The 25,945-nt window shown below is 41.9% G+C and overlaps 1 protein-coding gene across 4 annotated transcripts in view; it reads right to left on the minus strand.

Annotated features, from left to right (window-relative positions):
* Window positions 1-389: 389 nt before the first annotated feature.
* The window catches only part of FYB2 (FYN binding protein 2), a 48,277-nt gene continuing 22,721 nt past the window's right edge, over window positions 390-25,945 (minus strand). For 2 of the 4 annotated variants that reach the window (XM_075002649.1, XM_075002652.1), the window contains exons 5-20: window positions 25,256-25,350; window positions 24,223-24,254; window positions 23,601-23,632; window positions 22,242-22,332; window positions 21,715-21,859; window positions 14,821-14,947; window positions 14,681-14,724; window positions 13,301-13,370; window positions 12,194-12,286; window positions 9,687-9,715; window positions 8,000-8,057; window positions 7,335-7,424; window positions 4,587-4,680; window positions 1,936-2,095; window positions 1,772-1,805; window positions 390-1,322 (exon numbers count right to left, since the gene is read on the minus strand). In XM_075002649.1, coding sequence (XP_074858750.1) covers window positions 1,316-1,322; window positions 1,772-1,805; window positions 1,936-2,095; window positions 4,587-4,680; window positions 7,335-7,424; window positions 8,000-8,057; window positions 9,687-9,715; window positions 12,194-12,286; window positions 13,301-13,370; window positions 14,681-14,724; window positions 14,821-14,947; window positions 21,715-21,859; window positions 22,242-22,332; window positions 23,601-23,632; window positions 24,223-24,254; window positions 25,256-25,350 — 1,201 coding nt within the window. In that variant the 3' untranslated portion in view covers window positions 390-1,315. Of the gene's footprint in view, window positions 1,806-1,935; window positions 2,096-4,586; window positions 4,681-7,334; window positions 7,425-7,999; window positions 8,058-9,686; window positions 9,716-12,193; window positions 12,287-13,300; window positions 13,371-14,680; window positions 14,725-14,820; window positions 14,948-21,714; window positions 21,860-22,241; window positions 22,333-23,600; window positions 23,633-24,222; window positions 24,255-25,255; window positions 25,351-25,945 lie in introns of all 4 variants that reach the window. The other 2 variants (XM_075002650.1, XM_075002651.1) reach the window with 2 other exon arrangements.

A 25,945-nucleotide genomic window follows, 5' to 3' on the forward strand; every position in this document is an offset into this window, starting at 1 on the left:
AGGATTCCAGTCGTAGATACAGGCTTTTCATGCCACAGAGTGTTGGTGGGGCGGGGGGAGTTAATGTGCACAGAACACAAAGGCTGTGTCTACAGTAGCTCCCAACTTTGAAGGGAACATGGTAAGTAAGGTGTCGGGAGATTATTAAGGAAGTGTTCTGGTGCTTGTACAACACTTCATTAAGCTAATTCTCCCTCATGGCAACTTTGAAGTGCCAGCTCACATGTAACCGCGGCTGACCCGCCAGTACTTTGAAGTTGTAAAAGGACTTCGAAGTTGCCCAGGCACTTTGAAGTACTGGTGGGTTAGCCGTAGCTACATACGAGCCGGCACTTCGAAGTTTAACAGGGGAGCATTAGCTTTATGAAGTTTTGTATATGCACCGGAGCACTTCATTAAAAATCTCCCGACACCCCACTTACCATGCCCCCTTCAAAGTTGGGAGCTAGTGTAGACACAACCAAAGAGCCATAGTCTGATTCTTTCCTTTAGCAGTATTTCCTCATGGTACTTTGGAACAGAAGTGTATCCGATTCCATGCCTATTCTCTTTAGGCTCAGCAGCTACATCGTAGACCAAAAGTAAGACTTTACTAGTTTGTATATTCTGTCAGTTTAGGAACAGATAAAATTGGTCAACCGTGACCACCTACTGTTGGGCCAGATTGTAAATACACAAGTGATAGAGCCACCTATCTCCAATTGAAAAAAAAAAAAAAAAAAATCTATTGGACATAGATACCTGCGCCATTTCTGTCTTTGAAATATGCCCCGGTTGGCTTAGCAATTTAATTTTCTGATGTCAAGAATCAATATAATACAATGAATTCTGCGTTTGTGTTTTATTTACAAGCTACATTTAAAAAAAAAAAAATCAGTACTTCTTAAAGATACAAATAACTTCTCTACCACTGCTTTGGCTTTGAACACAGCAACCACAGCACCAATACTTCACAACTCAATATCCGGTTAAATCCCAAAACATAGCTTAATCATAAGTATCCATAATGGCATACAAGTGAGTGAAGAGTTCCTTGGAGAAGTTAAGCAACACTAGAAGTAGCAAACGGGGATAATTCTCTAAACAAGTTGTAATAGTTATCTGTTGTACACTATAACATACAGAAGGTGTGTTTGATCTATTTATCTTTATAAAGATCACTTTAAATGGAAAATCCCCATACTTCAAATTTACATTCATATCAGCTGTCCACAAATGGCACATATGGACACACCCATACCATCTTAGGAATGCTTAAAACAGGCTCTTCGCAAGGCTCCATAGGAAATGACCGGCTTTCATCAGGTGACCAGTATTAATGTCTGACTCACAAAAGAAAAACAGTTTCAGTGTAATAGGCATCTTGCCAAAATATACATAGAAATAAGTATATAAACAAATATTGCAAAAGAAAATTCTGATGCTTTTCAACTAATAGTAAGCAGAATATATAACAAAAATACACTGTCAGCAGGTGTAAACTGGCATAGCTCCATTGACTTAAGTGACACTACATCAATTTACGTCAGTCTAGTATGCTGGCACAGGATATTTTTAGCTACAGTCAGACTAGCATTATTACCACTTTAAAGTTACTGCTAAAAGTTACAACTGCTAGTACTAAATATTACAAAAATAGGGAAAATATGTGTGTTACCACATGATTTTGACATCCAACACATCTTTCCCAGAGGCAACAGAAGTTCTATATGCACTTCCATTCAGCAAGAGTCACTGAACATAACCATTGTAAAAACAAATCCAGATTTACCTGAAATTCAAATGTTCCAAGAGCACATAGCCATCTAGGAATGAAAAAGATATAATTATATGCAAATTATTAAAATGCAACACTGTATTTTTGTTCAGCAGAGCTAGTCACAATCTGCCCACAGCAACTTTCCAAATATCTGTCATTAAGAAATACAAACTTACATTTGCCTTTAGAATTGCGACATATTATTTTATTCTCTTCTGTGACATCAATAACATCCAGTTGTTCTCCAGCTGTGATTGGTAAATCAAGTTTCCCTTTGCTTGTGAGATTAGAGCAGTTTGCAATTGCTGTGTTGACAACTGTGATTTCCTTATTGTACTAAAAGAAAAATTGTATTAAAACTTCATATTTGAGATCATAAGCAAACAAAAATCAAAGATGGAAGTACTTGTAAAATAGATGATGGTGTTTGGGGGAGTGTGCAACTATTACAAGCGTTTAGAGACCTGTCAAAACCCAAAAAGGAGGAATTTTTAGGGATGTACACAAAAGGACCATAAACTCAGTAAGTTAAACTGCATTGAGACACACAGAGTTTCCTCAATGCCCATGTTGGTATAAGACAGTGAGATCTATTAGAGCTGTGGTAGTGTCTACTGGGAAAAGTGATTCAGCTGTCTTGTGGGAAGTTTAAAAGTGTACTGGACAAAGCAATATGCTTTAAGGAACCACCTTGCACAGGTTAGGAGAAGATGGGCTAGATCAGAGGTTCTTGAACTTCATTTCTCTACATGCCCCTTCTGACGACAAAAGGGCACCAAAACCTGAACCTGCCTAAACCCTGCCACCCCAGACCACAGGCAGAGGCTGAACCCCACACACGCACTTGTGCTTTGCTTCTGTTCAGTGGGACTTGGTCTTTGCCTTCAGTCCTGGACCCCAGTAAGTCTAAACACTAGATCTGATGACCCCATTAAAACTGGGTCATGACCAATGCGCTCCCTCTAATCTTTTCCACCCATGTGTGGAATAATTTATATGCACCAAGGCATGTGTGAATGTGCGCCACCAGCAGAAACAAAAAAAATTTAACTGGGGGCAGCAGTATTTTAATCTCTCCTGAGTGGCTGAACAAGTGCACAGCTTACAGAGAACACTGGTCATGACCCATTTTGGAGGTCCTGATGCACCGTTTGCGAATCCCTGGGCTAGACAGTCTAGCAGATTTTACATCACATCCTTTGGCACCATAATCACAAGTGTGCCTAGATTTGCTCCAAAAATTCTCCAATTAAAAAAAAAAAAGCGTGTGCACAAACACACACACACACTCTTCACAACCATACAGACCAGAGAACAAGAATTCTCAGACACTGTCACTTTGCCATGGTAAGTGCCTAGTCCACATTGCAGTTCCTCCCAGGGATGGCTCAAGTCCTACCTCCCCATGCCAAGAACAGAGGGATCTCTTTTAAACCGTGTAGCTGTTGGCATGTCTTAAGCTATGTCCACACTAGCCTGGAAGATCAACCCACTCAGGGTCAATCTTCTGGGGTTCAATTTTGCACCTCTAGTAGGGACCCGCAAAAATCGACCTCTTGGGGATTGCAGTTGACTCTTGTACTCATAGCAAGATGTGGGGAGTAAGGGAGGTCGATGGGGGAAACTCTCTCATCAGCTTTGTTCAGTACAGCTGGCCAAATATGCTGAGCACAGATAAGCAATTCTAGCTATGGCAATTGCATAGCTAGTATCGACCTATCTGCAGTCGATTTACTTAGCCGAGTGTAGCACAGCCTTAAATTTACCATTCCCACTTTCTTCCTATCAGCAGGACCCCTCCTTCCAAGTGATTCTCTATTCCCGCCCCAAATGGCCTCTGCTGAGAGAGAGACAGTTTCACCACCCAGACTAGAATGAGTTCCCTGTTGCAGCAGGCAGTTCACCTACCATGCTTATTATTGAAGCCAGTTCCCAAAGACTCTGCTACTGTTCTACACCATAGCACAAACTGCTGGTAGCCCACCCAGCCTATACAGCCTTATGAAAAATGTGATCACAAAAAGGGCCTTTTGATCACTATTCTTCCATCTGTGGGGTAACATCCAGGTGGCACGGGAAAGGCTACCGACAGGGTTAGACTGCATCTGCTGAGTCACCGGAATCAAATTGTATCGGGGAAGGAAAAAGCTGCTGATTTCTTTGTTCCACCCCTGTTCTGGTGCTCGGCCAGTTCTGTGCAGCTCTTTTCCAACTGTCCCCAGCTGGAAAGGGATAAGCACTTGAATCTCCTTAATCCAGGTGTCTAATCTGCAAACACCCATGGGTCAGAACCCTGCATGGCTGGAGTGCCATATGATAGTAAGAACCAAAATTTAAATACAGTGCAATGGAAAAAACCCAGCACACATACATACACTGTATTGCCTAGCACAAACTTAACCTATAGACATGAGAAATAGCAGGGCACTGTACTTTACAGTTAGCGGGTTTCGGCTTAATTACCTCCATGTAATAAAACAGTTATGACACAGTGTGTTAAGGATTTATCTTGTGACACGTTATACATGTACATTACTCAATGATTTGTGCATAAAAAAGCTTCCAGAAAGTGCCATAATCCAGCAGTGCCTATTTCCCAAAATGGCTGGATTAAAGAGGTTCAAATGTATTAGGTTACAGGGGGATTTGTGTGGCCTTTTAAAGAGACTGAGCCATAAATGTGGAACATCAGATGCTGCTGGCAAGTATCTAGCATAGCACAGAAAAAGACTGATCACATTCTCTAGCTCATCCTTCATGCAGACACAATCACCGCTATTCTCTCACCTGGATGATTTTCTCTCTTGAAAAGAAAAAGGACACCTACCATAAATGTCTCTCTGAACTTTTCTTCCTTTGTCATGTTTTTTCTCTTGTCTATGTTATATTTCTTGACTTTGAAGAAGTTCCTAGTGGAAAGACTGTATCAAAGAGAGGAAACATTCTTAGCAGTTCCTTTCTAATCCTTCAGTGCATGAAAGAGCACTATGCACATAGCAGCACTGAATAATTCCAATTTAGTCTGGTCTGAACCCTGGCAAGAACAAAGCAAGCTCATTACGAGAAGACACTGATGCCGCTTGCATTAAGAAACACAAATGTAGGCAACTTGTATCAACCTAATTCAGTGGCAGATTCACTTTATTGCTGTGTTTTGAGTAAATTAAAAAAAACCCACACAGATATAGTCACTAGAGAGCATTTTAAAAATTGTTAATTTTTACAGAAGTAGGGCAAAAGGAAAATGAGGTAGCTTTCTTCTTTCAGCAATTTCTACCACCTAACCCCACTTCCATTTCAGATTTTATTGGACAATCGAAGGCTTTGATTTGGGTAGAGTCCAAATGAAGTCAGTGGGACAAAATGGAGGCATGGGAGTCTGTTTAGCAAGTAGCAGATTATTATTCCCTTTTTAAATCAATGGAGAAGCATGGATTAAAATGCTCTGAAGTTTCCAGTCTCTTAGCATGCTACAAAATGGTGATATTCAACAATAAGAACTCAGAAAGACTACAAAATTAGTACATCTTTCCAGCCTTAGATGTAAGTGGAGCTATGACCATTTACACCAGCAGAGGATCTTATCTCTCAAATGCACGTGGGAGATGTTAGAAGTGGTTTGAAAGGGATATCCAGATTAGTGATCAATTCTGAATTATTAATACATAGGAAGCAATGGAAAAAGGAGGGTGTTACTCTGACCTCAAGAGCCATTCTAAGCACATCTATTATATTTTAGTTATTGAGGTTTACCTTTGAAATTCAGCATTATGTCTCCCGTTATGATATACTTCTAGTAGCTCAGATGAATGACTTAAGTTTAGGGGTTTTTTTTGTTTTGTTTTTTTTTTGTTTTTTAATTTCTTTTGATATTATTCAGTGGGAGAGAGTTAAATATCCTTTCAGCTTTTCATGCAGGGTGAAATCCCAGTCCCGCTGACAAAACTCCTATTTTTGGTTGGGTGAAATCTTGTACTTCAGATGTCAGTCTTGTTTGAGATTACGTGCTAGAGCCAAGAAGCGTTGCTCCCCATAACTTGGGAAGGAGGGTCATACAGCATGACGACAATATCAGAGTATTCTAGAACCAAAATAAGGCCTTGCCTACACTTACTGGCAAGGACGGTCTGCTTCAGCTACACATAGCATAGCTCAAGTTGGCATAATCTTGCATGCTCTAAGTTCGGCAGAGGCTGCTCTCCCATTGACATCCACTACTCTTCTCATCTTGGAGGAGTGGCAGCATTGACAGACATGAACTCAAATCGATTTATTGTATCTACAGCAGATGCAATACAATCGCCAGCTCATGGATCGATCCCTGCAGCATCAAGCAGCTATACAGCAGACAAGGCCTCAGACACACTCGTAAAATACTTACCTTCAGTTAAAAACTAAACTCAGTTAAAAAAACCTCAGTTAAAAATAGTAATTAAGACCCAAGATTAAGTAGTTCTTAAGAGATTAAGCACTTTAAGATCATATTAAGGAGATTCTTCATTGCTATTTCCACCCTTAAAAGAATCTCAAATGTTCCTTTAAAAGATTAAATCCCATCAAGTTAGTTACATTGAATTTCTTCCTTTAGTCATTACTCTGGTCTCAGTGAAACTGGAGTAAGAGTAACTGCTAATCAATATGCTAGTGATACCTGTGAAGGGTCATCAATACTTGTTTAAAAGTCCCAAAAGATTAACTGCAATCTAGAGCTGTGAATCCATATTTGTATTTGAAGTGAAACCTGGTAAATGTGGGGCATTACACTTCAGTCTTCACAGCAGGCAAAGCCAATATTATTGAATGCAGTATTGTTGTAATCATGTTAGTCCCCAGATATTAGAGACAAGGTGCAAGAGTTTCTCCCCCTCCCCCGCAGCCTCCCACCCCACTCCTCAACTAAAGTTGAGCAATAAGAGTGAGACACTGTTGAGCTTATCTGGCCTCATGGTTGATTAAGGTATCAGTATATCTAGGAGCACTAGGGAACTTTTAGTGTGCTGCTTCGGGATCCACGCAGACGGTTACCGTGCATCACACTAGAGGACTTTAATAGCCGCTGGCCACATGGTAAGTGCTTGTGTAGACACAGTCTATGTTGTGTGCATATCTTTGAGTCCTGGAGAAGTCTAGAGAGGTAGCGCTTCCAGCCAGTGTTTTCTCCTAGCACAGACCAATCTTGGTATGCTTGTTTAAAAGAGGTTGTATTTAGGCTGAGGAGGGGTACCACAACACTGCACAGCACTGTTCTATGTAAAACATTAGGGAGGTACCACTCTTACCTTAACTAGAGAGAAGATGGGCTACAAAACTTCAAGATAAAACCTTCAGGAAAGAAGGCCCTTGAACTGCCACTCATACATACACACTAAGGTTTAAGTTTCCTCCAGGTTTAATTTCTGCAAAGTTTTGCCAGCAGTTTTAATAAAAATCGATGCTCTCTCAGTGTTACCAAAGCCTAATAAAATTCTCTCTCTCAACATCTAAAGTTTAAATAATATAGGACTAGGTAGACTGACACCTTGTACTTAACTGCAAAGAATAAAGAATATAATAGAAATAAAGAATCTTTCATTACCTTTCTATATCTTCACTGCTTCTTGTTGAATCTTTATCTTTCGGCATCAAAAATTTTAGCTTCCAATTTTTGTATTTGTCATCCTTTTCTCTGCGGACCAGACAAACAGTTGGTGATATTTTAAACAATGCTTTTCAAACAGAAGGATACCACAAGTTTTGTTTACAAAAAAAAAACACAAAAAAAACCACCCTAGTGTCACACAGCTCTGAAATACAATGTTCACATCAATACTACTCAATAGATGAACAAGAAATGAAGTGGGGGCTATCTGGTTAAGATTACAGGCAGACATTTTGTAGAAGGCAAAATGCAGCTAGGCAAGTAAGAGGTGGACTGGGGACATTGGATAGAGTCATGAGGCACACAGAAATGAAGGCTTCACTTTACATTGCATCCAAAAAAGACAGCACTGTGTTAGGGTTCCACCGCAACACTTTTAGGATGTACCAAACAATTCAGAAATATCCACTCCTGGAGAAACTGAGCTCTCTCTAAAGGGCTCCTATAAACACTGCCCCTCCACTTAGCTTTTAAAAAGTACCATGAAATCACGTGTTTCAAGGCCAATATGATGCATTCGTGGAGAAATGTTACAGAATAAGAACCTCTTTCGGAGAAAACATTCTAGAATCACTCCTCTTTTGTAAAAATGGATTACTTACTTTGCATCTTTTTGATCCACGTCAATATCATCATAGGACTTGTTTTCCTGAGACACATCTGTTATCAAAACAGTCAGCATAACAGTGAGCCAAAACATTCAAGTACAGTATTTGAAATCATCAGCTGTAACAAAACTGGGACTGTAGCTAGCCTGTTGGATGCTCAGAAAATCCAAGGAAATTTAATGTTGTAGCAATAAAGGACTCTTAATGCACTAACAAGGAAGGAGACTTCTTCAAAAACAGACATGGGTAGGTAGGCAGAAATAATTAAAGGCAAAAGGCATCTCTGAAAGGGTGTCCTTAGGCCGGAGCACTGCTCTGGTTGGAAATGTACAGTTCTTGGGATGTGACAATTTGGGGTTTCATTCTGCTTTCAGGTAGATTAATTACATTAAAAATTTCATACATTTTTAATGCTAGAAACAACCATTATGGTGACCTACTGCAGCTTCCTACATAACAGGCCAGGGATCCGAACCCATGTTTTAAGTCCCAGGTTTGTGCTCTAACTATTGGGCCAGCTTTTCTAGAAATTAGCCTCAAAATTACACCAGTGAACATGGGTACAGTCAAGCCCTAAACCGGGGGTGGGTAATAAATTTTCCCATGGGGCTACTCCACAAATTTTGGTACTGGTTGAAGGCCAGCTCCAGGCCCCCCAGAAGGAGGTGGGACTTGGGCAGAAGGGTTGGGGCTGGGGTCTAGAGAGAGAGAGAGAGAGACTCTCACTGTGCAAGAGAAACTTTGTGACACAGTTTGAGTGTGCGCTGGTGTGCGTGCGTGCGTGCGTGCACACGGCACAGGCTGGCTATGCGTGACAGTAACACCAAATTGTGTGTGCTGGCTGCTGCTGGGTAAGTTTCTGAGAAAAAACGCATCTTCTATCTCTAAGGAAAATCTGTCCTGCTCTTTTGTCTTCCCATGTCCCCTGCTCTGCACTCCTGAGTCACTTACCATCCATGCTTCAGACTGGAGCAGCTCTGCTGTATGTCTCCCTTTCTCTGCTCTGCAGAGATGGAGTACAAGGGAACACCCTGACTTCAGCACTACCCTCTCCCCACCTACCCCTCTACATAGCTAGCAGGAGACTCCTAGGAGCAGTGCAGCAGCAGACAGAACAAGTTGGGTGGAGGTGGCAACTAAACATGCTGCCAGCTGTAAGTATTCACACTGTGCTAAACAGCTGGGTGCACCAGAAAAAAAATGCTTTGTGGGCTGGATCCTGATCTTGCCCTATACATTATACAAGGAAATGCTGGTACATTAAGAGGCCGAACTTTTAGAGTTCGGTTCAGATCTGGTGGAAGTGGAGGCAATCCAGCCGAGTACGCTGGAATTGTTGCCACTTGTACCCGTTCTTAATCTGGTCCTTTCCCTTCAATTCCCTGAAAAGACTTTGACAACTCTAAAATCTTGTGTGAGAGAAATCCTGTAGCACTTTCAGTAGCACTCTTGCTCAGTAAACAGTTGCATTTCTGTGTGAGAATAATCTCATCTCCAGACCCCAGCTAACATGCACACCTATACAAAGTCTTTACAATTAACACTGCTGCATACCAATTTCACAGAGTTATAGTACAGTCTATTTCAAAGAAGCCAAGATACCTGGCCCACCTCTTCCTTGGCATGCACATGTAATGCGCTTTTCCAGAGGATTTCAGTCAGATATGCATACATTACTTACCTAAGTTTGGTACTGAACTGGACAATATGCTGGGGGTAGGGGGGAAGAGAAAGAACACATGAGAAAAAAAAAAAATCATGCAAACTTGTTAAAACACCCGTCGTAACAGCATGGCGATTGTACTGGAGCCTCAAGGGAAGAGTCAACATTCAGGGTCTGGAATACTTAGGTGTTCTCACTCCCCCTCACCACAAAGGCCCATTAAATCCTTTAAGGCTGAGCCTGTCCTTTTAGGTTCCTATTTCTTCCTAACAACCTGGAACACTTCTCAGACATCCATAGCTACAGAGGCAGGCACACAGCCCAAAAGAGTTACTATGGGGATGCTGTGATTCAAAGTTCCTATTTAAAATACCAGAACACAGAAGGAAGGAAAGAGCTCACAGTGGCTAAACATTTCTCCTATACAGGAGGATGAATGCTGTGTGCCCTGCATCTATCCATAAACTAACAGGTAGTCCTAATTATGGGCTAATATGGAGACCATCAAAGATGCACAGCAGTGTTCAGAATTTTTTTCTGTGCTACAGGAAGAGAAAAGCATGAAAGCTTAAGCATCATATGGTATCTCCTTGTTAGGATTACAGTTCAGCAGCTGTGCATGAGGGAAATGCTAAAAGCAGGAAAGAATGTGAGAATGGACTTGGACAAATGAGGTGAGCATAAACCCTGAACTGCCTAAAATGATGGAGGAGTAACTAAAAGAGAAGACTTGTAGCGTACCTGTAGTTAGTGTAGAAGCCCACTAAATACTCACATCTTCCCCTTTTTAGAGAATGAAAGCAGATAAGTTCACCTCCATGTGCAAAAATATTTTCTATACAGAGGTACCAGGCTTTCAGTCAGCATATAGCTATTCATGTCCACACCAAGTCTTAATACCCAGCACTCAAAATTAAGTAAAGTAGACAACTTTTAGAGCAAGCTGTCATACTGTAGCATTCAGTACACACTCCTTAACACAGCTGTAGTCCTTCATAGCCAAACAATACTCCCACCACAGACAGACATTCTTGGGACTGAAATAATATGGCACCAGAATGCACCTGGAGGCCTTGTGCAAGGAGAGGGGTCAGGAGGCCTCAAGTCCTGCAACCAACCATCATGCATTCATGAAGTGAAAAATGGGCACAGTGGAATTCTGTTCTAATGAGCCAGCACAATAGAAAAAAAAGGTACTCAAATGTTCCTTCATGTGGCATTAACTTGTTACACCAGCCACTGAATGATCTGCTCTTTCTAATCACATACGAGTTCCAGCTTTGATGTGAAAAGCAAGTCTCAGGTTTTCTCTTTCCTATCCTACAGGTGACATGTAAACATACACAGGCTCTGTGCTGCTATCTTGTTCAGTCATGAAACGTTTTTCCAAGGATTCATCCTCAGGTCAGGGAAGAAGTTGGGGCTTTACTTAGTATTTTCACATTGCTTATGAAACTATGAGACACCTATCCTGCCTTGACAAAGTTAATATCATCTGCTCCTCACCCCCATTAAAAATGGTGTTCAATTCAGGTTTTGGGTTTTTTTGTTTTGTTTTAAACGAGTTGGTTGAGGTTGTGGATTAATCTGGTTTACGACCAACTGAAGTGTATGGAAGGCTTTCCCCTGACCTCAAAAAAAAAATCACTCCCCCGCCCCCAGCCCTCCGATTAAGTATTAATTCCTCTTATTAAGGCAAAGAGAGGGTAGGGAGCCATTGATACTGATGCTCCTAAGAGTGACTGATCAGATTAGCAGAACCATATTCTGACCTCCCACTGATATAAATCCAGAGTAATTTCCCTGCAGTTATACTAGTGTACATTTGAAGAATAAATCAGGCACAGGTTTGTTTTTGTTTGTTTTTTTAAGGCAGGTGGAAGAAGTCAGATTCCTGTTTTCATTTCTCCAAAAAGGAATTAAGTATTTCATGAGCAAAACAGATGCCTCAAGAACAATTTAAAAAGTAGTAGATTCACAGTAAGGTTGTATTGGTCACCTACTCACTAACAGAAAGTGTTCTCTTTGGATTCTTTAAGGTTGCTAAATAATACAGTTACAAAACAAAGGCTTTTCCACTCTTTATAAATTTGAATTTAAGAAGGTCTCTACCAATTGGAAATGGAAAATATCAATTTCTCTTCATTGATCTACATCAGTTCAACCTACATTGATTACTAGATCACCACCACATCCCAAGCAACCAGCAGTTTGGAAGGGCATACGCATCCTCGTGCTTCAGGACATCATGCAATCTAGAAAGAAACTGGCATATTATTCCATAATTGCCATCTTCAGGGGTTTCTTGCACCTTTTGCTGAAGTGTTTGGTGCAGTCCATTGTAAGACACAAAACACTGCACCAGAGGCACCCTAGTCTTGATCCACTATGGCAAATTCTGTGGAACAGCTGATAGCCATAAAGGACTTTTTAGGCAGATTTTCCAAGCAAGTTGTGTCCAGAACTATGCACTTTACTCTTTTATGGTTTCTAAACATGAGCAGTTTAGACAATAATTTTCTTACCGGATATTTTCCTTCATCTTGGTATTCTTCGGTTTAATTTTGTCTTTCTTGAAAAACTGCCCAAGTTTCTTTAGTCTTTCTATTCCGTCCAAACTAGGTATGGGGGGGAAAAAATTGTTAGTGTAAGTGTCAGACTCAGGGTATGTCTACACTGGGGAAAACTTCAAAATGGCTATGTTAATGGCCAAAACAGAGAATACTAATGAGCTGCTGAAATCAATATTCAGTGTATCATTAGCATGCTGCCGGCCGCAACACTTTGAAAGTGCCGCATTTCATTTGTGCACAGCTCATCTACATGGGGGTCCTTTTTGAAAAGACCCTGCAAAAGTCGAAATCCCCTTATTCCTATCAGCTGAGGTTTTCAACGTTTGTAGGGTCCTTTCAAAAAGGATGTGTAGATGAGTAGACGAGCCGTGTGCAAGCGAAATGCCGCACTTTCAAAGCACTGCAGCTGGCAGCATGCTAATGAGGTGCTGAATATTCATTAGTGTCTGATTAGTATTCTCCAATTTGGCCATTAGCACAGCCATTTCGAAGTTTTCCCCAGTGTAGATGCAGTCTTAATGTTGAATGCTCACAGAAGTTGCCATATTCACAGTGCTAGAGATTATCCTCTATTCAGAAACCAGAACACTAAGAAGCACTTATGTGCTTTGTTGGACTGGGGCCTGAGCACATGCTTAAATCAAAGCATGTGAGTAATCCCACTGAAGTTAGAGGCAAGCATGTGCTTAAGTGCTTTGCTGGACAGGGGCAATGATTTTAAACTCAATACACAGGCACAAGAAAAGCAATTCGACATTCTGCTCTATAAAAGCTGAGCAGAAGGGACCCCTTTTCAGGAATTTTGTGGAGCAATGCCTCAACATTTGCTAGAGCCCACAACTGAGTCAGGTATGCAAAGCCTCATTCCATGCAAAAGAAGAGTGACTTTAAAGAGCTAATAATTGGATGGAGTTAGTGTCAGCTAATGTCAATAAATAACAAAATGCAATATCCCTTCTATGGTGGTAAAGCGGTACTTATACCCAAGCAGGAAAGAGGCATGTTACATAGAAATGCATTCAGCTGCTAGAAGGCAAAGGCACAGAAGTGGCAACTCACTCTAGTTTGACTGGATTATAATCTCCATTATGAATATCCTCGTATATTTCGCCACTGTTGTCTTCTGAAACTTAAAAGCAAAACAGATGCATTCACAAATCACATGTAATGGCCATAATCTTCAAGATCTGCGAAACAGAACAAATGTAGCTCAAGGAAGAGAGCCACTTAATACTATATTGGTTACAGCTAGACTATAAACTAGAGGTGGGATATATTCACACAAGCACTTTTCTGAGCTAACACACTGTCACCATAGAATTGTAGCTACTGCAGCACCAGCCAACTACAGGAGTACAAACCTATCTGAATCCTGCGTTCTAGGCAAACTGAGAATCGGACTCCCTGCCTCATAGCACAAACTACAAGAGAAATTCACAAAAGACCATTTATTCTCAGCTGTAAGCTTGCCACATTGCTGAACGTTCAACACTAGAGTGCTAGTGGTCAATAAAGGAATCTAAGAAGCTCACGTATACATACAATTGGTGAAACAGTGGAGCGCCCAACGCAATACACATGCCAGTCTTTTGTAGCAACTAAAAACACTAGCAATTTTAAAAAGGTATTACAAGCAGGTAGCTAGAGCTGTACAGTCTAAGATCCTGCATATGGGTTGCAGGGGAAAAGTCAATGAATAGGATAATGTTTGATTAACATGAGATTGCTAGCACATCACACTATGAATCCCACTAAGACAGCTCTATCATGCTACCAAGAAAGTCACAGATTTAAATAATGGCATTTGTGATTTTGTCTCCTATTAATACAGCCTTAGCAACTTTAATTATAAATTGCTTAAAATAGGTACAAACAGGCAATTATGGTTAAATTCACTACAGCACACCCACATGACCTAGTGAACTTGTGTGAACCTTCAACAATATATTGGTGGAAAATCCTGTCCCCAGATACCCAGGCAGGGAGGGGAAATTAGTGCAGTTCTAGGGGCTGGGGGGCGGCGGGGGGCACGGCGGGGGAAGAGAGTAAAGGAATACAGGCAGGTTATGGAGAAGCCATGTAGAAGGTGTAAATGTAGCTGCTCTCAAAGCGCAACAGAATTCAAAGGTTGTAGTCTGCTAAAGTCAGAGTTTACTCCTGCCTTTCAGCTGGAGTAGCAACTGCAATATGTGGTTTAGAGTAGAAGAAGAATTCTGTTCTCATAACATCAGCAGAGATCCCAGTGCCATGCCCAATTGCCTGGGAACTCAGCAGAAGAGTGGTTTTCTGTGCAGTTCGAGCACAGCGTTGGGCCTTCGGCACCTCTTTTTGCTGTACTGTTCTCCCTTCCAGGCACGACATGCCTCTTTTTAAATGGAAACATGCTTCAACATAACACAGGCACCCCAAGTTCAAGCTTTCCAACCCGGTCATACTTACAGCTATCTGAAGTGAACGAGCTAAACACATCATAGGCTTGACTCCTGGAAAATGAAGCATCAAGACAGTTGGATGGCATGAGTTTACTGTATCACAGTTGTAGAAGACATTTCAAATCCTGTTTGTTAGCATGTACTCACGCTGCACTTTCTATGCCTTCTACATCATCATACACATCCTCTGATGTCTGCATTGGCTTCAGAATCCTTTGATTCGAAGCCACCATGTCTTCATCTGCTTTCAAGTCACCCACACACACATAGCCAGCTGAAAATGAAACAGCATCTTGCCTTAGAAGCCCATCTGAGCATCAACAGCTAAGTCAAGGAGGATCATCTATGGTAACTCATTTTGACATCACAATGAATAAATCATCCACAGAGGAAGACAAAACTTTTTTCATTCAGAAAGGGAACTCAGAAGGGTTGTTGATTGCTCTAAGCTGCTTTGAAAGAAAAGCAAGAGAGTCTTAAAGACTTGCTTTAGAGATTTAGCAGTTTGCTCAGTACCTGAAGAGCACAGCTGTGAAATTTTTCAGCGACAAGAACCAAAATAGGATTTAAAAGAAAATCCATGAGTATTTACTGAAATATACAAAAAGGGACAAATTAGAGTAGCTTTGGTGGAGTTGACATAAGGAAAGGAGGAAGAATTGACACGATTACATAAACATGGGGGATACACCTGGAAATTATAGCAGAGGAAAAACTAAGTCTCACTTGTGATTTTACCAGATTTCTAGTGTACTAAGTGTGTGAACTGTGTTTCAATCAGGTAAAAAAAATTGCCAGTTCAATAGACACCCTGCCATCAATGGTAGGTCTAGCATGGGATATTTGACTAGTAAAAAATTATGAATAAAATTGAATAGTTAAATATACCCAATGGTGTTAAAAATTTTGGATTATTTTATTCAAAAGTTGAAGCGAGTTTGTGAGGGGGCAAGGTTTGGGATGTTCACTTCAAATGCCACCCCTCCGCCCCGCCCACAGTGACTCCTAAGCTTCAGCACCTGCTTCCAGAGCAAGCAGCCTACCGTCTAAGCAGGGCAGCAGCACAGAAGAGGTACTGTATGTCCCAATGGCTCTTGAAGGCAAGCCTGACCAAGGGGCAGCCATCTGAGTTTGAGTGCTGTTACTACCTCATCCCCCAGTACGTAAGTCCACTCTGATCACTGACATTTGGCTCAGCTGCTTCCAACACGATGGAGAAAAGCTGGACCAAAACTGATGCAGTGATATTAAAACCTGACACACAACCTTGCAGGGCCACCTCCACTCAAATTCATGGCAACAAAGTATATATAAACTGGTAGGTATTCAGAGTTATAGCACATAATTTTTTAGTCTTAAATATTGGTTCAATAGTGTCAAATGATTAAAAAGTTTAAATGACTAATTTATTGGAATGAAAAAGAGTAGGACTTTCTGGTCTCCAATAGGCTCAGCCCTAAGCTATATCTATTCAAGACATAGATAAAATTGCGTATCTGCGATCGACTATACCCATTGCATAGCTAAAATCAACTTAGACAACTGCTATGGCTATCTACATGGAAGAAAGTCGACAGAAGCATTTCTCCCATTCACCTTCCTTAATCCTCACCACTTGCAAGGAGTTCCAGGGTCAAAGTTGACCCTGGAAAGCACCATTTTGTGCATGTGCAAAACAAATTCATGGAACATCAACCCTGAGCGGGTCGATCTTCTGCAGTTGTGTGGCTGTAGGCTTACACAGAAACTTATGCCTAACTTCAAAAGATAAAAGTTAACACAACTACAGTTGGGTAGCGCAGAAAATATATGAAAAACATGTAAATGGAGGTCTGGTTCACAGCGTATTTTGGTATAAAAAGAAGGGCACTGTGATGCAAATCAAAAAGGCAGACTGCCCCTACTATCAGACATCCTTGCTGGAATACAAGATAACAGTGCCTTTTTTTAAAAACAAAAAAGAGGAGCCGGTACTCAGCTGGCTCCCTGTCCTCCACTCTCAGCCAATCCCAGGCCTGGGGCTGTGGAGGTGCCAGCACTCAGTACTGGCAAGTACCAGCACAAAAAAAGCACTGCATGACAGTATTTGACAGTGCCCAACTAAGTGGTCAGTTGACCAACTGGCAAGGTCACCATTTCAGAAGGATGGGGGAATGGCAGCAGCCCTGAATACAGGGATGCTGCTTACTTTTCCTCATGGTCCCTGACTATCAGAGAGGGAGGAAGAAAGTACATGACCTGCACACATGCCCCTTGCTCCTGGCAGGTGATAGGACGGGGAAGAGGAGTAACTTGTACTGAAGTAACTTGTACCGATAGGGGACCAGGATAATGAGCAACCCAAGTCCCAGTACATACAGCTGCTGCCCTCCCGCTACCCCCAACCCTTCCAGCTTTCCACACCTATTTAGGCCAGTAGTGAGCCTGAAGGAAAAAGAGGATTGGATTAATGAAGAAATGCAAGAGACAAAGCTGAAAGCTACTAGTATTTTTAATGGATACACCCATGCTCAGCTGCCACTCCAGAAATGTGCAACACTGACAAATCTCTGCCCATATTATAAACCCCATCATACAGCCACTGAACAAGACTGACATCTCACATCTGATCTCTGATTTTACAAAGTCAGCCAGCATGGGCTTCACATTGCTCCCATTGATGTAAATGGAAGCAGAGTTGGGCAAACCTTGAACAATACTGGAAAATTCCACCCAGCATTACCTTCAACCATTCATGAAAATCAATCATTCCTCTACAGCTCAGTCTTGAACAGTCAGGGTGTGTCCACGCTACCTGGATACTTCGAAGTAGCCGGCACAACGTCAAAATAGCACATGTCGTGTCTGCACATGCTGTGTGCTATTTCAATGTTGAAATCTATGTTAGGTGGTGAGACGTCGAAACCGCTATTCCCATCTGAAGATGGGAATAGTGCCCTACTTCGACGTTCAACGTCAAAGTAGGGCATGTGTAGATGATCCGTGTCCCACTACTTCGAAATAGGGGGGTCCTCCATGGAGGCCATCAGCTGAGGGGTTGAGACATGCTCTGTGCAGCCCCTGCAGGGCTCTATGGTTACTACGTGCAGCAGCCCTTAGCCCAGGACTTCTGGCTGCTGCTGCTGCTGCAGCTGAGGGTCCATGCTGCGTGCACAAGGTCTGCAACCCCCGGTTGTCAGCTCTGGGGATCTCGTGCTGTGCAGGCCAAGTGTGTCTGGGAGGGGCACTTTAAGGGAGTGGCTTGGGGCTTTGCTGGCTCCTTATTATGACAGGGAGCACTTGTGTGTGTGTGGACGCTCCACATTTCCTTCCAGGGCAGCTCCTTTCGACGTTCTCAGTCACTACTTCGACATCGAACATCGATGGCACCAGCCCTGGAGGACACGTAGACGATACATGTCGAAGTAGCCTATTTCAATGTCCTTACTTCAAAATAGGCTACTTTGACATAGTGTGCTAGTGTAGACGTAGCCTCACTGTCAGTAAAATCATCATCATCTTCAAGAATGAGCTCCAATTGTTACAGGTAAAATCAATTTACTCCCAGAACTTAGAGGAAGTTTAGAAAGCGGAAACACGGCTCCCCCTTCACGGCTAACTAAAGTTGAGTGTCTGGCAACTAGGTAGCGTAAGAAGATAACAGCAGCTAGAACAATGTACAAGTGCTCCAAGTCTGTACCAAGATGAAGAAAATAAGGGCTCATTTCTTATTTTGGAGAGTCATTAGAACAACTACGCCAGCAAGGGCTAGTCAGACGAACACACAGTTTGGAAGAAAAGTCAGGCCCAAATATAGTTCCTATCTTCCCATGATTTACCCTTTTCTGACTTCAGGTCACACACACACATTGTGGGGAGCAAAATACTCCCTCCCAAGGAGAAAAATTGGTTCTCCTTAACCTCTGATGATTGGACAAGAAACAACAGGCTTAAAACGGCAGCAAAGGAGGAGGTAAGGGGGGCAGACCTGGGGCTGGCCCTGCAGTGGAGGGTTGTCTTGGGCCCCATGCCCATCCTCAGGGCATCCTGTAAAACATTCCCAAGTCAAGATAATTGAATTTGAACAGTTTATAAACAAACAAAAATTGGTGCATTTGTGTGTTACTTTAACTATTTTAAAAATTACACTGTCAATTAACAGCAACGAAGGGTCCTGTGGCACCTTATAGATGAACAGAAAAGTTTAGAGCATGAGCTTTCGTGAGTTAACTCACTTCTTCAGATGCTGGTCCTGGAAATCTGCAAGGCCAGGTATAAATAGGCCAGAGCAAGGCTGGGGATAACGAGGTTAGCTCAGTCAGGCAGGCTGAGTTGTATTGTCATCAGTAGATCTGGAGGTGTGAACTCCAAGAGAGGGGAAGCTGCTTTTGTATTTAGCCAGCCATTCACAGTCTTTGTTTAATCCTGAGCTGAGGGTATTGAATTTGCAGATGAATTGTAGCTCAGCAATTTCTCTTTGGAGTCTGTTCTTGAAATTCTTTGCTGCAGGATAGCTACTTTTAAATCTGCTACTGTGTGTTCTGGGAGATTGAAGTGCTCTCCTATGGGTTTTTGTATATTGCCATTTCTGATGTCTGATTTGTGTGCATTTAGTCTTTTACGTAGAGACTGTCCAGTTTGTCCGATGTATATGGCAGAGGGGCATTGGTGGCACATGATGGCATAAATTACATTGGTAGATGTGCAGCTGAATGAGCCCACGATGGTGTGGCTGATCCGGTTAGGTCCTGTAATGATGTTGCTGGTGTGTATATGTGGGCAGAGCTGGCAACGAGGTTTGTTGCATGGATGGGTCCCTGAGATAGAGTGACTGTGGTGCGGTGTATAGTTGCTTGTTAGGATTTGTTTTAGGTTGGCAGGTTGTCTGTGAGCAATGATAGGTCTGCCTCCCAAGGCCTGTGAAAGTGGGGGATCATTGTCCAGGATGGGTTGTAGATCCCTGATGATGCGCTGTAGAGGTTTTAGCTGAGGACTGTAGGTGATGGCTAGTGGTGTTCTGTTGGTTTCTCTCTTGGGCTTGTCCTGTAGTAGGAGGCTTCGTGGCACATGTCTGGCTCTGTTGATTTGTTTTCTCACTTCCTCAGGTGGGTATTGCAGTCTCAAGAATGCTTGGTGCAGATCCTGTAGGTGTTTGTCTCTGTCGGAGGGGTTGGAACAAATGCGGTTATATTTAAGTGCTTGGCTGTAAACGATGGATCGTGTGGTGTGTCTGGGATGGAAGCTGGAGGCATGAAGGTAGGCGTAGCGGTCAGTGGGTTTACGGTACAGGGTGGTACTGATGTGTCCATTGTGTATAAGCATGGTAGTGTCAAGGAAGTGGATCTCCTGTGTAGATTGGTCCAGGCTGAGCTTGATGTTGGGGTGGAAGTTGTTGAAGTCCCGGTGGAATTCCTCCAGAGTCTCCTTCCCATGGGTCCAGATGATGAAGATGTTGTCAATGTAGCGTAAATAGAGCCGGGGTGTTAGTGGACGAGAGTTGAGGAAGCGTTGTTCTAGGTCAGCCATGAAAATATTAGCATATTGAGGGGCCATGCGGGTACCCATAGCTGTGCCACTGATTTGAAGGTATATATTGTGACCGAATCTGAAATATTTGTGTGTGAGTATAAAGTTGCAGAGCTCAGCCGCCAGATGTGCTGTAGCATCATCAGGGATACTGTTCCGGACAGCATTTATTCCATCTTTGTGTGGGATGTTGGTATACAGAGCCTCTACATCCATGGTTGCTAGGATAGTGTTTTCTGGTAGGTCACCAACGTATTGCAGTCTTCTCAGGAAGTCAGTGGTGTTGCGGAGGTAGCTGGGAGTGTTGGTGACATAGGGTCTGAGGAGAGAGTCCACATAACCAGACAGTCCTTTAGTGAGAGTGCCAATACCGGAGATGATGGGGTGTCCAGGATTTCCAGGCTTGTGGATCTTGAGTAGTAAGTAGAATAACCCTGGACAGGGCTCTAGAGGTGTGTGGCTCTATTTACGCTACATTGACGACATCTTCATCATCTGGACCCATGGGAAGGAGACTCTGGAGGAATTCCACCGGGACTTCAACAACTTCCACCCCAACATCAAGCTCAGCCTGGACCAATCTGGACAATGATCCCCCACTTTCACAGGCCTTGGGAGGCAGACCTATCATTGCTCACAGACAACCTGCCAACCTAAAACAAATCCTAACAAGCAACTATACACCGCACCACAGTCACTCTATCTCAGGGACCCATCCATGCAACAAACCTCGTTGCCAGCTCTGCCCACATATACACACCAGCAACATCATTACAGGACCTAACCGGATCAGCCACACCATCGTGGGCTCATTCAGCTGCACATCTACCAATGTAATTTATGCCATCATGTGCCACCAATGCCCCTCTGCCATATACATCGGACAAACTGGACAGTCTCTACGTAAAAGACTAAATGCACACAAATCAGACATCAGAAATGGCAATATACAAAAACCCATAGGAGAGCACTTCAATCTCCCAGAACACACAGTAGCAGATTTAAAAGTAGCTATCCTGCAGCAAAGAATTTCAAGAACAGACTCCAAAGAGAAATTGCTGAGCTACAATTCATCTGCAAATTCACTACCCTCAGCTCAGGATTAAACAAAGACTGTGAATGGCTGGCTAAATACAAAAGCAGCTTCCCCTCTCTTGGAGTTCACACCTCCAGATCTACTGATGACAATACAACTCAGCCTGCCTGACTGAGCTAACCTCGTTATCCCCAGCCTTGCTCTGGCCTATTTATACCTGGCCTTGCAGATTTCCGGGACCAGCATCTGAAGAAGTGAGTTAACTCACAAAAGCTCATGCTCTAAACTTTTCTGTTCGTCTATAAGGTGCCACAGGACCCTTCGTTGCTGCTACAGATCCAAACTAACACGGCTACCCCTCTGATACTGTCAATTAAAGCATACCTATTTGTCATATAGGCAAGGCCTTAGAGATTGCAAACAAACAAAGAAAACCAAAACAAAATAGTGCAGACTTTTGAAGAAACAATGCAATAAAACAAAGATAATGGGACACTCACAATATTCTACTCCATGTTCTGCCAGCCATTCCTCAGTATGGATGACATCCGTTCTCTCTCCCTGCTTAATTTGTAGCTTGCTCTTCCCACGTCCATGGTCTTCATTTATTTGTGATTTATATAGTGTCCCCTCACTATCACTAATCTAATGAGAGAAAATTAGATTTGGTTAATCCAATGTTTATAAATTAAGAATCTGATTCAAATAAAACGAGAAAATTATAGCTAAAACTTTTAACTTGCACAAAACCTGTTGTTCCTCTGTTCTGATCTAGCAACTCAGCAACATAAATAGTCCTTGCCTTAGTACTCAACATGTGGCATCACTTATGGGACAAAACAAAATTTTTAAATTTCCATAATCAATCCTCAATTGGGAGACAAAAAGAAACTGCTTCTAAATCCCTGGGCCAACAGCTAGTTTTGCTGTGCTTTAAAAATGAAAACTGCATCATATTCTAATCCCTCCCAATGAGCATCCCAACTCTACAGGTAAATATATAATGAGGATCTCAATGATATAGTACCTTGGACATTCTATTTACTTGCTCTTGCCTTTCTTTATCAGGATCCAATTTCGATTTTTCCTCCTTTTTATGCTCTGTAACTCTTTCCATGCTGAAATATTAAAAGAAGATGCTTACGCAAGCCCAGGCTAAGGTATAGGCATTAATACTGAGCATCTCTGCATTATTGTGCTTGTTAGGAGAGAGAGGATGCTGCATTGTGTTGATTGTATCATATTCCATAATGCCAATGCTAAAATCCAGGTCAGCTCTAACAAGCAGAGCAAATGGCAATCCAGAGCAATACTATCCACAAGCAAGCAGGTTTGGAGTAACGTATTTAAAAATGGGCAGCCCATAGTCTATATCCATTACTGACAATATTGCCTGGGTCAGGTGGGCCCAAATGACAGTAACAGGTAGCTGATTTTATGTGGCTGATCCTGGTCCATTGGTGTTACAGTACCTCTGAACTATACTGAAATGGTCAGCTAAAAATTAAACATGATTGGTGGGAGAAAAAAAAATTAGGAAGTGTATAACCAATAACCTCACAGATTATTAAAAAATTATTTCTGCCACCTCCCTCTCCCATATTTATCTAGTCCACTTTTCTAGCTCACTTTGGCTACAGTTACACTAGTGAGTTGTCGACAAATCTGGTGGAATGTCCACACAAAAATGCATTGTGTTGACAAAAGCAGAATTGTCACAATATCCTTTTCTTCCCACTCTGGAAAACCTGAGCTTTTCAGTGTGGGAATGGGGAAGAGGCTGACCCTCGAGCTTCAAGAACAAAAAAAAAAAGTCCTGGGGCACCTTATAGACTAACAGATATTTTGGAGCATAAGCTTTCATGGGCAAAGACCCGCTTCATTAGCTGCATAAGTGGGGGAGGGGGTTTCAGAGGGGTCTTTAAAGAGTGGTCTCTAGCTTAGGAGACCCAGGTTCAAGTCCCTACTTTGCCTGTTTTCACAGTGATTTGGAATGAGATTGAGGGTATATTTCCACTACAGGGTGGATTGCTGCAGCAATAATCAATTTACCAGGGTCAAACAGTGAGTCTAGTGAAGACCCACTAACTAGGCTGCTAATCACTCTCGCATCAACTCCAGTATGCCACCAGAATGAGATGGGTAAGGACAGTTGACAAGAGTTTCTTCCATTAACAAGAGGCCTTGTTTTTGTTCCAACAAAGAATAAAAAAAAAGTTTGAAACTCAAAACTTGACAAATGGAAGTATATTCACAAGTGCATTTGAAAATAACACAGTAAAATTCCACAAACAAAATATGACAGAGGTAAAAAGGCCATATCCCTTTCATAAACTGTTCTTAGAGGAACAGAAATTAAAAAGTGATTCCAATAAGATGAAGTTACCTGGATGAGGCAAACAGGAAGCTTTTCTGCTTCTATTGAAAAAGAAAGCAAAAAACACACCTTTCATTTATTACATCTTGTTCAGAAATGAAGCTCTTAATAATGCTGAATGCTACTCAATATGATATTTTAAAGTGAGTTTCTGTATAAACAATCAATGTAGTGAACTGTGTTTTTATGATTATTAAAAACAGGATCTTTCCTTTATTTTCTACATTGAAAGCAGTTTTTGAAAACAAATGTGCATATTGACCCAAGTAACTCATTTTTAATAAAAAGAAATAAGGAAGCTAGTAGTCAGTGAAATTACTCACAGGAGCAGTGCTTGTTTTGCACCTCAGCAGCCCCAGATGCAGGATTGGCTAGGGGTGGGAGGAAGGAGCCAGCTGGGTACTGGCTCCTTTACTTTAAAAAAAAATTTAAAGAGCACTGCACAGGAGTCAAGTCAGCACGTGCTGAGGTGCGTACGAGACTGGGCCGAATATTATGCTTGCATAAGCATATTCTAATATTTCAGCATGGAAAGTTACGGAGGACAAAATCTGTCTAAATACAATTAGCTTTTATTGCACATTAGAAAACTCCTCCTTTGCTACTGTAAGGATTGCAGAAGATGACCTACCTTGTCATCCTCTTGGGTTCCCATGCTAGGTACTACAATAAAGATTTATAAACAATTACTTATTTTATCATGTTCAGGATACACAATCTTCTATATTTTTAAAGCGATTGGACTACGGCCTGTACAAGGGAACTGTGGCTAGAAAGAAGACTGGCTCACATTCAATCAAGGGTACTCTATGCTACATCAGGACAAATCAACACTTTTGCAAGGCCTAATGACCCAACTGTCAAGTCCCTGAACTGGGATTCATTAACACCCTATCAGCTAATCTTTTGATGGCTCTTGGATCAAACAAAAAAGAATTGGCTTGTCCCAACCACAGACTTGAGCGCATAAGTTGTATTCCGTCAGGGCGAAAGAGCCACTCAGAATGGGAATGCAGAAGGGAAAAAAAAAAAAAGTCACAGGAATAAACCTGATAGAGTGAAAGAGACACAGAAAAAAAAATAAGCTGGCCTAAGTCACAGTGGATACGCACTGAAAATGACACCTCTCTCCCACATGCCACCCCAGAGAAAACAAATAGGAAGCTGATGACTGAAAAACAACGTCCCCTCTATTTTTTCCATTCATGTACAGAATAGACTTTGTTATCTGCACCACCATAAGAAACATATGCTGCTAGCCAGGGGCGCTCTGGTAATCAGCTGTGCAGCGTCTGAGTTTCTCCAAGCACTCAACTTAGCAGCAGTGTTCTCCGTGAGCTAATTTCATCTTGTTTTGATCCCCGACTCCCCAGCACTTCTATATAACTAGTTATGTGACTTTTTCCACTGCAGTTCTACCTTCAGCCTCACCCACCACGATACTGTAACTCCATCAGACACCTTTTCTGCCTCACACACGTCTGTTTCCATCTAGTGATGAAGACAGTAGGTTATGTTGTACCTTTAGTCACAAATAGAGATATTTTGGTGAAAGACTATAACCCAGACTTTGAATGGAGCACCTAACAGATCAAGAGGAACAATATCATTTCTTGCATTCCATATACAATCTATGCATATATTAATACGCATAACAGACTTACAGTAAGCAATATCTCGAATGGCACATGAGGCATTTCCAGATTGTGTCATATATGATATGGTTTCTTCATAATTGTGCAGTTCTTCAGATTTAGCACTAGGGAACAAAGAAAGAAGAGAAGGGGACTATTTTTTCAAAAATGTGACAAATGAATCAAAGAACTCACACATATGATTTATTAAAAAAATGTGTTATTGGGAACGTCTCTCAAAAGGCCTGTGCACTCTCTCATGCTATATCTACTCTAGAATGTAGACTCTTTAACCTAAAATTTATCCACGGGGTAAGTTCAGCTGAAATGCACTTTGCCCACATAAAGCCAAAAGTTACTGAGTTTTGTGTAGCCAAATCCATGAGGGATGTGTGGACCTCTACTAATGCATCACACAATTCCACCCAAAATCTGGGCCCAGAACAGAGACAACAGCCATGTGTTCCTTACCGATTAATATTTACAGCTTAGGTCTGCACCACAAAGTTATTTCGAAAAAAACTTAGCAAGCGCCTACACAATGCAATCACTATTTCAAATAATTTCTAAATAGCAGACAGCTTATTTAGAATTTGGTAAACCTCACTGTATGAGGAATAGTACAAGGGGCTATTTCAAAATAAGCTATTCTGGAATAATTCTGCTGTGTAGACTAGTATTTTGGATTTGAGCCCCTGAAAGCATTGCTACTGGGGCGCT

The sequence above is a fragment of the Carettochelys insculpta genome, chromosome 9 (assembly GCF_033958435.1).
Source record: "Carettochelys insculpta isolate YL-2023 chromosome 9, ASM3395843v1, whole genome shotgun sequence".
Classification (NCBI taxonomy): Eukaryota; Metazoa; Chordata; order Testudines; family Carettochelyidae; genus Carettochelys; species Carettochelys insculpta.